Consider the following 13,723-nt stretch of genomic DNA (forward strand, 5'->3'; position numbering starts at 1 on the left):
CAGCCGATGTTCGATTTTTAACGTTTGATTAGAATACCGCCGCACTTACATTTTATTACTGTCCGATTGTTAGAATCCCACCAACCAGACGCCGACTGTGTGTGTGTGTGTGTGTGTGAACTTTGCGGTGAATTGTGTGACCGATATCACGTAATGACGTGCAAACGCAGAGCTGTGTCATTGACAAAATTTTGCAACGGTGACTGAATCGGACTGTCTTGTCCCTACACGATAAATGTTGGACATTGTGCGCTTTTCTTCTTATTATTATTGTTAGAATCGACCGGTATTAAATTTGCAAAGACAACAATAATGCTAATATGAATTTCATTTCACAAACTTCAAAGATTAAAAACCGCTAGTATTCCTCCCCCCCCCCTAAGTGGGATAATATAATTTTACCCTCGAGACGGTTATCCAAAAAAAAGCTAGGTTTAGCGAGAAAACCGTTGCATTGGCAACACTGATTGTAACCGACAAATTGTACTGTCATTGGTAATTGTTCTATGGAAAACTCAATAATTAACATTAAAAGTCACCAGATAATATTCATTTTAGAAAAGCTTTCCCAGATTTTAAATGAGTAGTTAAATCACCAAATCTGGTGAAATTTTACCAAACCTGGCAACACTGGTCGATTGCAGTCTGCCGCTGTAGGCACTACTGAGCGGTAATGGACGTATTCGGTGTTAAGAATTCCCAGTGATCTATAATGATAATATTATTCGAACAAATTACTTGTTAAAAAGAGGCAAAGAATGATAAATAAATAAAAACTCTCACGTTTATTGCCCAACAACACTTTCTGTAGCTCATATAGTATAAGATAAAATCTTGAAATGTGGTTTTTGTATATACTTAGTTGGATAGCATTACTGATACAAGTATGCTTTATAACCATAGCAGTAGGTAAGTTAATTAATTTATTTATTTATTCTACTATGCCAGGTTGTTTAATCTGAAGTATGTTCACCTACATTGATTTTATTTTTCAGCTGCCGGTTTGTATTACCTAGCAGAATTGGTAGAAGAATACACTGTCATGACAAAGCGGGTGATATGGTGGATGACTGTGGTAAATAAAAGTATTTAAAATTGTTTAGTGCTTTCAAACTTAAGCATTTAGATAGATTTGCTTATGTATTTTCTAACATCCGTAAGCACTGTAGAAACAAACTATTTAACATTGCATGTTACCAGTAGATCCACTTCGTTTTAAAGACTGAGGATGTTGATGTTTATTGACTTTACTGGCTTTGAGCCAGAGGCCGTTTTAGGGTCTTATACGCGCAGGATGCCCTCTCCAGCCATTGTACATAAATAACAATAAATATATATTTACATCCTTATACACTATTTCTGGCATAAGTGCCAGTAGGTGTGTGAGTGCGGTGATTGGCTTTTTATTTATTTTATTTTATTTTATTTTTTACTTTTTTTTTTTTTTTGTTTTAATTATTTTGGTGTAGGCCTAGGCCTAATTTGTTAATTTGGGATGCTTAAGGAATGGTGAACGGGACAAGAGTTCGGGGTAAAAGATATCAGTTGATAGACAGCATTAAAGTATTATATGGGGAGATTAAGAGGAAAGCAAGAAAGGGAAATGCTGGGTTTGCAGTTAAAGACCTGCTCTTGGGCAGAACACTGTGCATACATACATACATTTTTAAGTTTCCCCTTCCGGTGGCAGAAGCGTCTGAATCGTGGAGTGAAATTATTTCGACAAGCAGCAATTCGCTTGTGATTTTTTTTAGGAATTGCATATGAATCTCACCAACATTATGATGATTATCTTATTTGAAAACTACTACTGAGTTTGGTCAGTATTAAACCTACTCTCGAGATGTATCCATTAATCTAACGATCTTTATTCTAGTGGCGGTTCTAGATGCTTAAAACCCGGGGGGGGGGGGGCGGATTGGAACAGAAAGCAAAAGATGTCCAAGTGCAAGAAAAATTTAAAGTCTGGTCAAAGTGCATGTAAAATTTAAAAAAATCATGAAATTATAATTTCGCACTTTCAGGAACTTTCGCATTTTGTACTCAATTTCGCAATTTATCGCGGATTGGAAAACCACCGTAAGACATGAAATTCCTTCTCTAAGGCACAATTAACGTGATTACGTAGCATTTGGAAACTTTTCGCATTTATCGCGACTGCGAAAATCTACCATCTCTAATAAGATTATTAACAACAAATATTCTTGGGGTCAGAAAGACCCCATATAAGTAGCATGAAATTCTAGAGCAGCGAAGTTGTGAGGGTTAATAAGTTGTAAAATTTCAACAATATTCGCTTTATTATTATCTGTCATTATCATCATCTGAAACAGTTTCGCAATGGCCTCTAAGCTGAATGTCTTGCCGAACACAAAGTGGGGCCATTGTTGCCACAGCTGAGCAGTTACGCAATTATGCCATCTTTGTGTTTCTCGCTTAGCTTTGAAATCACTGTTCCGCTATTTTCACTTTCCAGAAAACTGTTCCATTTTACCATTGAAGATTTATGACATTCACTGTCAGCATGCTTTGCAATTTTTTTTTTCCAATTGCAAAATCAAGATTTTGTGAAAACATATTCATCATTCCTAGAATCAGATTGAACGAAATGGCAGCAAGAGTATTCAATGAATTTATACCTATCAAATCGTTTACTATTAAAACTTATGTTCTTATTAGGCCTATAAAGTAACGTTTGTTTGTAAACTGGCTTACGTGGTTGCATGGACCATTTGTATATCGATGCACTGATATCAAATAGTTCGTCTATATTAGAAACATTTGCACTCACCTTTACGTCACGGAGTTGGAAAGATATTGATGCATTTATACCACATGGAGGTTTGTCTACATTAGGAACATTTGAACTTGCATTTATGTCACAAAATTTGAGGGAGTTTAAGACATTTCGGTTCACTTGATTCACAAACACTTTCATCGCACCTGTGCTTCAAAATATTACAGTACATTGTTTAGACAAAACGCAACTAATATAAGAACACTACTAGCATCAGCGACTAATCATTTGCTATTGAAAACTGTTGCGAAACGAATTCTTTCTGTGATTGTTAGAGTAACTGACAGTCTACACTGTCAGATGCCATATTTTGAATGCAGACAGCATTGCAATCTGGCTTTCAGTAGAAGCTCTCTGTGAAACAGGCTTGAATAATTTCAAGGGAAAATTTGTTCTGGGACTGGGTATCGATCCCAGGACCCTTCACTTAGCACACGAATGCTCTACCGACTGAGCTACTCCAGGAACTATACACGACACCGTCACAATTCTTCCCTTTATATCCACACAACTCAAATGGGCTGACAAGACTCCAGAAACCCAACTTTGAGTGCACACAATATTCTGTGTGACTTAAATTGTGGCTTTCTGTTAACGTACCTACAGTAACGACTATATTATGCAAATCTGGCTTTCAGATAGAAGCTCCCTGTGAAGCAGGCTTGAATAATTTCAAGGGAAAAATTGTTCCGGGGCCGGGTATCGATCCCGGGATCCTTCACTTAGTGCATGAATGCTCTACTGTCTGAGCTACCCCAGGAATTATACACGACACCGTCACAATTCTTCATTTTATATAAACACAACTCAAATAGACTGACAAGACACCCAAAAAAAAAAAAAAAAAAGCAGACAGCATTGTTGGTTGTATAGAACTATCTAAAAATGTTGATTGTACTGGATGCACTATGCATGTTAAAAATATTATGTTTAAACTTTATTTCATTTGTCATATTTTTAAACAGAATAAATAAACTGTATGTTAAAAGTAGCATATCGTTATCTTAATTCCAAAACCTCGTAACTCGCTTGGGTGTCGATTTTCACTTTTTGTGCATTTTGAAAGTATATCCACAGATCCATCTACTGACAAAGCAGTGAAGCTTAATTTAAAATACCAGCGCTAATATTGGGTTACCACGAAATCACTTAATTTCTTTCTCTGTGAATACACTTTCAGAACCTGAAAAAAGTGAAAATGGTTATCCAAGCGAGTTACGAGGTTTTGAAGTTAAGGTAATGATATGTAGAATAAATAAAACTTTAAAATTAACGTGAAATTAAGTTCATTAATTTCATTAGTTTGCTTTATTTCAAGTAAATGCGATTTATTCAGCAATAAGTAATTAAGGAATTTTAAAATAATTATATCTGATTAAAACTGGGGGGACCTGGGCCTCCCGGCGCTGGCCTAGAATCGCCTCTGCTTTATTCTAATTGAGGGTGCTTTACATTATATCACTACACGGAATAGAAATAACGTTGAGAATTGTCTAGACACATTTCTCTTTCTCAAAGAGTAATATTAGTAAATGACCCTAATATACCTACTGCATTACATTCATTGTCCAACAGGTGAACACTGTATAGCTACGTTCAAAATGAGAGAGAAAGCATTGGTAAAACATTGGTGGTCTATTTAGAAGAGGTGTAGATTGGACTTCTCCCATTGCTGGTAAGGAATAATGGAAATCACAACGTTTCGAAGATTGGCTGTATCTTCTTTTTGAGGTGAACAGTAATATTGGGTTAAAAGGTATCAGCCACCGACGTAACTCAGGCAGTTAGCGCGATTGCCTGCTGATCTGGGGCTGTGTTCAATCATGGATTCGATTTCTGCTTGAGCTGATTACTTGTTTTTTTCCCTGAAGTTTTCCCAGCCATAAGATGATTGTCAGGTAATCTATGGCGAGTCCTTGGCCTCATCTCGTCAAATACCATTTCTCTATCATCAATCACTAAATAACCTAGTAGTTGATATACCGTCTTTAAATAACCAAGTGAAGAAGGAAAGTGTCCTGCTCATTGGAGTTGCTACAAACGGTTAAATGTTGTTGTTGTTTTCTAATGCCAGGCATTTGACAATAAAGTCATTTGACCTCTTGCACTCCAATATTTTTCAAAGATATTATCATGGTCAGCCACTGAAGCACAGATTTTGAGGTGTTCCGAATCCATTTCTTGGTTTGAGTTGCACAATGGGCAGTTAGGGGACTGATATATTCCAATTCTATGCAGGTGTTTGGCTAAACAATCATGGCCTGTTGCCAATCTAAATGCAGCTACAGACGATTTTCGTGGTAAATCGGGAATTAACTGTGGATTATGATGCAGAGAGTTCCATTTTTCCCTTGAGATTGTGTTATCAACGGTTAAATGTTGACTAATTACTAGGCTATAGTTAGGCAAGCAAAGTTTGTAAAAACCCCAATATATATCTTTCTCATTCCATTTTTTATTCACCTGAAGACAAAAATAGACAAGACGAAGATAGAGCCAATCTTAGAAATGTGGTGGAAGTCCAATCTACACTGATCAGCAAAAAAAAAGTGGATCACTTAATTTTTTTAAGAACTATAGACCTAATATGTAATTTTATAGCTTATTCTTTATTTTTTCCACATTCTGACAAAGGCATATTGTAAAATAAAATAAGCATGTATTCTGTCATTTCATTCCCGTCACCAAAATGCTTTTTGTCTGCAATTTATTTTAAAGACTAAAGTGTTGTAATTTATGTAAAATTTCAACTAATGCATTCATAGAGTTATTGAGGCAATGACTGAAATTAACACATGATTATGCTACTGAAACTATTACTGCACTATCGTGCCCTAATATTGTGTGTTACCATCCCTAGTGGTGAGGATGTCCTTCGTTCGTCATGCCATGCTGACCACCAGGTCCTGCAACGTTTTCTGAGGGGTGAGATTCCACTTATCCTACAATACTGCCTGCATTTTGTTCAGGGTGTCAAAGTTGCGAAGTCAGATGCTTCAACTGAGCATATCACATAGATGTTCAATAGGATTTAAGTCTGGGCTGCGTGCCCAGAGTTGGTATCCCTATGTCGCGAAAGTTGTCTGTCATGCAGCGAGCAACATGAGGGTGTGTGTTGACATGCATAAGAATGTAGTGAAGGGTATTACATAATCTGCTAACACTTTCACATATGTATCGGTGCACATTCAGAGTACGTCCATCGACGAAAAAAACCTTCGTTTGGGCTACAAAATGATATTGCCCCATATCATGACAGAGTCATCTCCAAACAGCATTCTTAAGGAACAGTTGCAGGGCGAACTCTGTCCCTACCATCAAGTGACAGAAGCAAAGTTGCGTCTCATCCTTGAACAGCACCATTGACCACTGGTCCACAGTCCAATTCCGGTATTGACGTGTGAACTGTAATCACACTACCCAGTGCTGGAGGTGAGCTATGGAGTAATTGCAGATCTTCTTGAGGTCAAATTGGCTTCCGGAGTCTTCGTCTAACATTCCTCTCGCAATGACCTTCCTCACTGTTTCGAGACGATTTCTGGCCTAAACTGCAGTCATGTGGAGATATCGTAAGACATAGAGAATCAGAAACTTGTCATCCCTGGTGGATGTAGACGTACGTCGGCCTGATTCCGGTCATCTGTGGTAGGTACCCAGTACACAGAATCGCTGTAAGGCACATTGGATGCTTCCAAAAGACACTCCCATGTCATTAGCCGCAAAACAAAAGATTCGTCCACCCTCAACCAACGCGAACATTAAGAGGCATCTTAACTTATCAAATTCAAAACAGAAACTGAAGAAAAATATTTACTTATGGCAGAAAATGTACCAGACATTGATAATTCATCAATAGCGGCCACTACACAATTGTAAACTTAAAAGGTTTTATAACCTGGCGCTTAGGGCTAGAAGTGGCTCATGTGCTGGCATTTTATGACGTCTTAACATCATAACCATCTCCAGAAAAATGTTGATTACGTCTTTCCTTAGTCATAAAACCTACTTACTCTCTCTAAAGTGGTAGTTTATTGACAATGATTTGGTTTTTACGAAGTGATCCACTTTTTTTGCCAGTCAGTATATATCTATTCTAAACAATATTCCACTTAAGTCCATGTAGCACTGTATTTGACAAGTATCCTTATGATTTAAAATTATCTTAAATAGTTCTCATTCAGGCAATTTAACATTTTGTGCAGTCTAATATTTTAATATCAACCCTGTCAGCAAATTGGTCTATATAACTGCCTTCATATGGGTGAATGACGAACAGTCAAGTAATATTATTACTGTTATTAATATTCCAGTAATAGCTTGTTAGATATAAATTCTGGTTTTAATTAGGCCTATTCTAATCTTTTTATACGAAGATTGCATATGTTTAGGCTCTAGTTAAGCTTGGATTTATTTAGCAAATTCAAATTTCTGCTTCTGACCTTCAAATATACTGTACATACTGTATAATTTTCTTTTAACTAATGGTGGGTACTTGAATGTTCATCATTCACCCATGTGAAGCCAGTTGTGTAAACTAATTTACCAACAGAGTCATTGTCCAAGGTGTGCCATAGGAGGCTGGTCTATACTACACCTGCGATGAGATGAAGTAATGATGGAGATTTGTTGGGATGCCACAGGGGAACCAGAGCTCCTGGAGAAAACCCCTGTGTTACCTGGACCATGGGCTTGCCCAACACAAGTTAAAATCAGGGGTACATGGAGGATCGAACTTGGGTCCACAGGATTATAAGTCCAACTCTCTAGCCACTAGACCACTGTGGCAGCGACGCCCAAGAGCCCCAAATACCCTATATGGATATTACTCATATAGTTGCGATTATCACAGAAAACAGTGCTTTTCTCAATGTATGCACAGCAGAGATCACAGGGGCAGGGGAGGGGTGAATTCGTATACTGCATGTGCTAAAGAAAAATACCGGAGCTACTCCTGAAGACTGTAGGCCTAATGTTAATTGAAAATAAGTAACAATGGATAGCTACATTTCTTCATGATCAGAATCAAATAAGGTTCAAGAGAATGAAGTGATCTCATTCATTCATTTAATGTTCTGCCCAAGGGCAGATCTTTCACTGCAAACCCAGCTTTCTCCAATCTGATCTGTCTTAATTTCGGGCTTTATTGGTATTAGGTTTTCATTAGATTAAAGTAAACATTATAAACCTATGAAGATTAACTGAAGTGTTCTCAACATGTTAACTCCCCCTTTCCACTGAGTAACAAAAACAGATTACAATTTCTATGGAGAATTTTATTCTTCCCCATCTCTCCCACAATCTGAAATCTATTAAATTAGTGTTATCACAAGGTCATGGAGTAAGTAAAGATTTCCTGTACCTAATGTCAAAGACATCTGACCAGTAATTTGATTTCATGTCTGCTTCTCTTTGTATTTCAGATGACCTTATCATTTTACATAGGATTTTTCTTGTTTGAAGACTTTCCAACTTCAATAATCATATGTGGCATCATTAGTCAGGTGGCACATTTGTTAATTCTTAAGACTTTTCCATATGTAATGATTGCATCACCTGCCTTCATTATAGCAGTAATTATGCTGCTTATAAATCATTATTTAGCATTTCAGTACTTTGCAGCCGTATACTATTCCTTTTCAGAGGTAAGTTTGTCATGTATAATTATTATAATAAACACTATTCATACAACGTGTTCGTGAGGAATTTTTGTAAAGATTAACTTTGTACGAGAGAGCTTTCCATATTGATTTACATTTATTGATTTCAAATTTTTCACCATTTATGGTCTGCATTTGGCTTGTCATTACAGTTGCAAGCATGTAGTACGTTAGTCCGCTCGCAGGTGGCAGTGTAGTACAGAGGAATGTAATTCCTGAAAACTACAGCGCATTTCCCCAACTTCTGTCATTTTACATGAGTGGACAGCATGAAGAGTGATCATTGTGAACAGCGCTGGACGACGTGGTTTCTGTGGAAAGAGGGTGTAAACATTGCAGATATTCACATGCGATTGGTGGCAGTGTGTGGTGAACATGCACTGTCACGAAAAACAATGTACAACTGGGTGGATGGCTGGAAATGTGACCGCACATCAACGGAGAAGAGAACCAGTTCTGGAAGGAAATTGACTGTGACAAAGCCAGTCAACATCTCTAGAGTGTAGCGACGCATATTCTGGAGAACAGATGCATCGCATTCTCGGAACTGGAGATGGCCACAGGACTTGCCAGAATCTCATTGCACTATACAGTGCATGAACATCTTAAGAAGGGGAAGGTGTCTGCCAGGTGGGTCCTAGTCCCTGACTGCAGCACACAAACAGCGCAAGGATGTGAGCAGTGATCTCCTTCAACGACACAGTCCGAATCCAGAAGGCTTCATGTCCAAACTCGTGACTGGCGATGAGACTTCGCTCGATTACCATGAGCCAGAGACCAAAGCCCAATCAATACAGTGGAAGCATAAAAACACCCCCACACCGAAGAAGTTTAGAACAGTGCCATCAGTAGGCAAATGCATGGCTACAGTCTTTTGGGACAATGATGGAATCATCATCACTGACTGACTGAAACCAGGGACCACCATTAACAGCATGGCATATGTGGCAACCCATTGGAGCTTGCGCCATGCAATTCAAAAGAAACAGCCAGGAAAATAAGTGAAAGGTGTACTCTTGCAATATGACAAAACTCGTCCCCACATGAGTCGGGCAACCACAATTACTATCACTGAGATTGGGTTCCAGGTGCTGCCAAACCCACTGTATTCTCCTGACTTGGCCCCTTCTGATTACCACTTATTCGAGGCTTTGAAGAAACCTCTGAGCAGACTTCATTTCACTGACTTGCAGGAACTGAAAGCAGCTGTCCTGAGTCGGTGCAACAAACTCTGAAAAATGGCTCCAGGAGGGCTTAGAGAAGTTGCCAGATCGGTGGCGCAAGTGTGTATAGCTTAATGGGGGCTATATTGAGAAAGTGGATGTATCTGCCGGGCCATAGAGGTTCTGGGTCAGTGTAAAAAAAATAAAGTGTAATTCAATATGGAACATCCCTCGTACATTGTAAGAAATGTTAATTGTAGATGTTATAAATATTAATTTGGAAATAATATAATATCGAGCATAATGAGTGTTATTTTGATGCTTGTAAATTATTTCTGCTTTCTTTAGAGTTATGTGAATGTCCTTAAATATATTTGAATTTATATTCCAGGTAATTTCATATTTCACTCTCTGCCTATGGCTGGTTCCATTTGCACTTTTTGTGTCTCTGTCAGCAAATGAAAACATTTTACCAACTGTTGCTGAAACTAAACCATTATTAGGTAAGTTACATGGTTGCTTTATTTTAATAATATAAATTCCTTTTGCTCTTGTATTTATGCTGTGTACGATATAAAAGAAGATTATGATAGTTCATTCATATGTATTTGCATAATAAGTAAGCCTATATTTTAATTATCATTCCAAAATCTGTTCTTCTGCAAGGTGCAACAGAAACAATGATCAATATAAACTTCGCACCATTCTCGATTACTGTGTCCTACAGTGCTAATGTTTGTTCCATTGGGTAGTGCAGTTCAAAGCATTGCAGTCAGCATGGAGCAATGGTCGAATGAACATCGTGTGCTTGCTGTTGAAACATTTTTCTGTATTCACTTCTGGTGATGATAAACTAACAATTAAATTTTCTTAACCATCTGTGATAATGGGCAGGGCACACTTCCATTTAAATGGCTATGTCAAGAAATAGAATTTCAGGAATTTGGCTCCGCAATATCCTCGTCACTTTCACGAAAGACCACTTCATAATCAACAAGTAACTGCTTGGTGTGGAGTGTGTTCTCAGGATATTGTTGGTCCCTATTTTTTTTAATGATGCCAGTAGGACTGTCACAGTCATAGCAGATCGATATGAGGCTATGTTACAACAATTCATATGAATAGAACTGTGACGAATAGATATCAGTATGGAATCAATATGGTTTCAATAGAATGCTGCAACAATTCACACATCAAGAACGTCCTTGATGACTTTAAGAAAATGTTTCCGCACAACAATGTTTTCTGGTTCCTGATTTATCAGCCTGTGACTTTTTCTGTGGGGCTTTCTTAAATCCAAAGTCTATTGAAATAGACCAGCAAACATCCGATAATTGAATAACAATATTCAAACCGAAATTGAGGCAATAACACAAGAAACTCTGCAAAAGGTTATGGAGAATGTGGAAGTCCATGCAGAAGATTGCATTGCCAATGTTGGTCGTCTGAAGGACGCAATTTACAAAAAGTGACTATTGTAAAAAGTTGTTTCAAGTGTAAGCAAAAGGAGTTGATGGAATCCCCACTGAGTTAGTGATATGCTTGGGTGAAGACAAGAAGGAAATTCTATTGTTATGCATCGAAATATATGAGAAAGGCGAATGGTCTGAAGATTTTACAGAGACAGTGTTGCTGTCAATACCAAAGAAAAATAATAACAAGAAATGTAAGGAGTTCAGGACTATCAGCCTGATATCGCATTTGGTGTAGATTCTCTTGCGAATACTGAATCGACGTTTGTATTCTAAGATGGAAGGACAATTGGAAGAAGAGCAGTTTGGCTATACAAAAGGAAAAGGTACAAGGAATGCAATTGGATATTATGAACAATCAGCGAAAGATACCTAGGGAAGAATAAAGAAGTGTATACAGTATTTGTGGACCTAGAAAAGCCGTTTGACAGAGTGGATTGGAACAAACTGGTGGACATCCTGAAGAAAATAAGTGTGGATTGAAAACACAGGAGGCTGTTCAGTAACCTATATATGAAACGAGTCAAAGTCAGGATAGGAGAAGAAATGTCTGAAGAAAGCGAAATAGGGAGAGGAGTACGACAAGGATGCCCCTTATCATATACCTCGTTGAATATCTACTTGGAGGATTTGGTGAAGAACTGTTTTCAGAACATGGGAGGGGTAAAAGTAGGAGGAAGAAGAAAAAAGTGGATAAGATTTGCTGATGATATGGTGTTGTTAGCAGAAGAGGAGGTGATACTAAGGGATATACTACTGGAACTAAATGACAGCTGTGAGCAGTATGGGATGAAGATAAATGCAAACAAGACGAAGACCATGGTTGTCACGGAAAAATAAAGAAGATAAACTTGCGAATTCTAAATGAGGCAGTAGAGCAAGTGAACAGCTTTAAATACTTGGAATGTACTATAAGCAATAACATGAGCTGCAGCTGGGAAGTCAAAAGGAAGACAGCAATGGCCAAGGAAGCATTTAATAGAAAAAGGAGCACCTTTGGAAAAAGAACTGAGGAAGTGCTTTGTGCGGAGTGTGGCATTGTATGGAGCAGAAACATGGACATTACGACGAAATGAAGAGAAACGAATAGAAGCATTTGAAATGTGGATATGGAAAAGAATGGAACATGTGAAGTGGACAGACAGAATAAGAAATGAAGTTGTGTTGGAAAGAGTGGGTGAAGAAAGAATGATGCTGAAACTGATAAGAAAGAGAAAAAGGAATTGGTTGGACCACTGACTGAGAAGAAACTGCCTACTGAAGGATGCACTGGAAGGAATGGTGAACAGGAGAAGAGTTCGGGGCAGAAGAAGATATCAGTGATAGACGACATTAAGATATGTGGATCATAAGCAGAGACAAAGAGGAAGACAAAAAATAGGAAACATTGCAGAATGCTGGTTTGCAGTGAAAGACCTGCCCATGGACAGAATACTTATGTATGTGTATATATAAGTGTTCTTCTTAACAGTGTATAGTAATAAAAAATTAGTTATAATATGTACTGCTGAAATTTAATGTTTAAAATGAGTCAATGTTTCTGTCACACTCTGTAGAAATTGAGTGAACAAAAATTTACCTCATAATAAGTTGCACATTTCAATTTCTAATTACATTTAAAATGGCAAATATTCAAAAGAGAACATACATAAAATAAAATGATAAAAAAACAAACATTCATAACCCATGTGGTAGGAGAAAGGGCCCATGTTTAACATGCATGTTCTATCTAAATCATCTTCATGTAGCAAAGTTTTTCCTTACACCCATTTCTGTAATCTTGTATTCTTACTTTTTAATAACTGAGAATGTAACCTATTAGCTATAGTTTGTAACGAGATTAAAATGGAGAAATAGAATTTAACACAAAAAAAATTATTTTATTACTAAATAATGTTAAACAGCATATTGTAATACTCAATACGACTTGTACTATGTGTAACATGCTCGTATTTTTTGCAACAGAAAGGTCAATATTATTGTTCAATGAAATTACTGTTTCTGTTGTACCTCAACATTCTTCTTCCTTCATAAAGGCATCACCAGAATCCTCGATCATTTGATCCACCATAGTTCCAATATCATTATCAAATTCTTCAACTGTGTCATCAGTTTCATTATCATTGCTTTCACTCTTGCTTTAGGATTTTTCACTGTATTTTCAATGATTCCTTCTACTTCCCATTTTTCCTCAATTACCCTCCAAGTGTAATTCATCACCTTTCACCAGTCTCACTCGATGTCCCAGCCCCTTTAATACTTGGCCTTATCAGTTTTATACAGTTGAAATGGCAATGATAAGGTGATATTGTTATTACTTTATATCTGTACTCTTTTACAATTTCGTTTTTATATTAGGCCTACACTGTCTTCAATTTATACATTTTCACGGTAGTTTTAAAGAATCAATGGAAGAGTCATGACATCATTGATGACATCACGAACGTACTTGTAACTAATACGGCAGTCATATTGGGTTAAATATAATCGCCATGTTCGTAATAAATTTTATGAAAATCACGGGATATAAAATATACAGATTTACCCAATTTACCCTAAATCCTCAAATGGTCACTCCACCAACGAAACTTCCAAACATCATATACCACAACATAATAAAAAAAATCATACATC

The 13,723-nt window shown here is 37.3% G+C and overlaps 1 protein-coding gene across 1 annotated transcript in view; it reads left to right on the top strand.

The window, feature by feature from the left end:
- The first annotated feature begins 619 nt into the window (after positions 1 to 619).
- LOC138703287 (protein TEX261) overlaps positions 620 to 13,723 on the top strand; it is a 30,078-nt gene continuing 16,974 nt past the window's right edge. The window contains exons 1-4 of the mRNA XM_069831040.1: positions 620 to 909; positions 996 to 1,075; positions 8,218 to 8,439; positions 10,009 to 10,120. Of these exons, the coding sequence (XP_069687141.1) occupies positions 840 to 909; positions 996 to 1,075; positions 8,218 to 8,439; positions 10,009 to 10,120 (484 nt within the window). The 5' untranslated portion in view covers positions 620 to 839. The remainder of the gene's footprint in view (positions 910 to 995; positions 1,076 to 8,217; positions 8,440 to 10,008; positions 10,121 to 13,723) is intronic.

This window comes from Periplaneta americana, chromosome 7 (genome assembly GCF_040183065.1).
Source record: "Periplaneta americana isolate PAMFEO1 chromosome 7, P.americana_PAMFEO1_priV1, whole genome shotgun sequence".
In the NCBI taxonomy this organism is placed as follows: Eukaryota; Metazoa; Arthropoda; class Insecta; order Blattodea; family Blattidae; genus Periplaneta; species Periplaneta americana.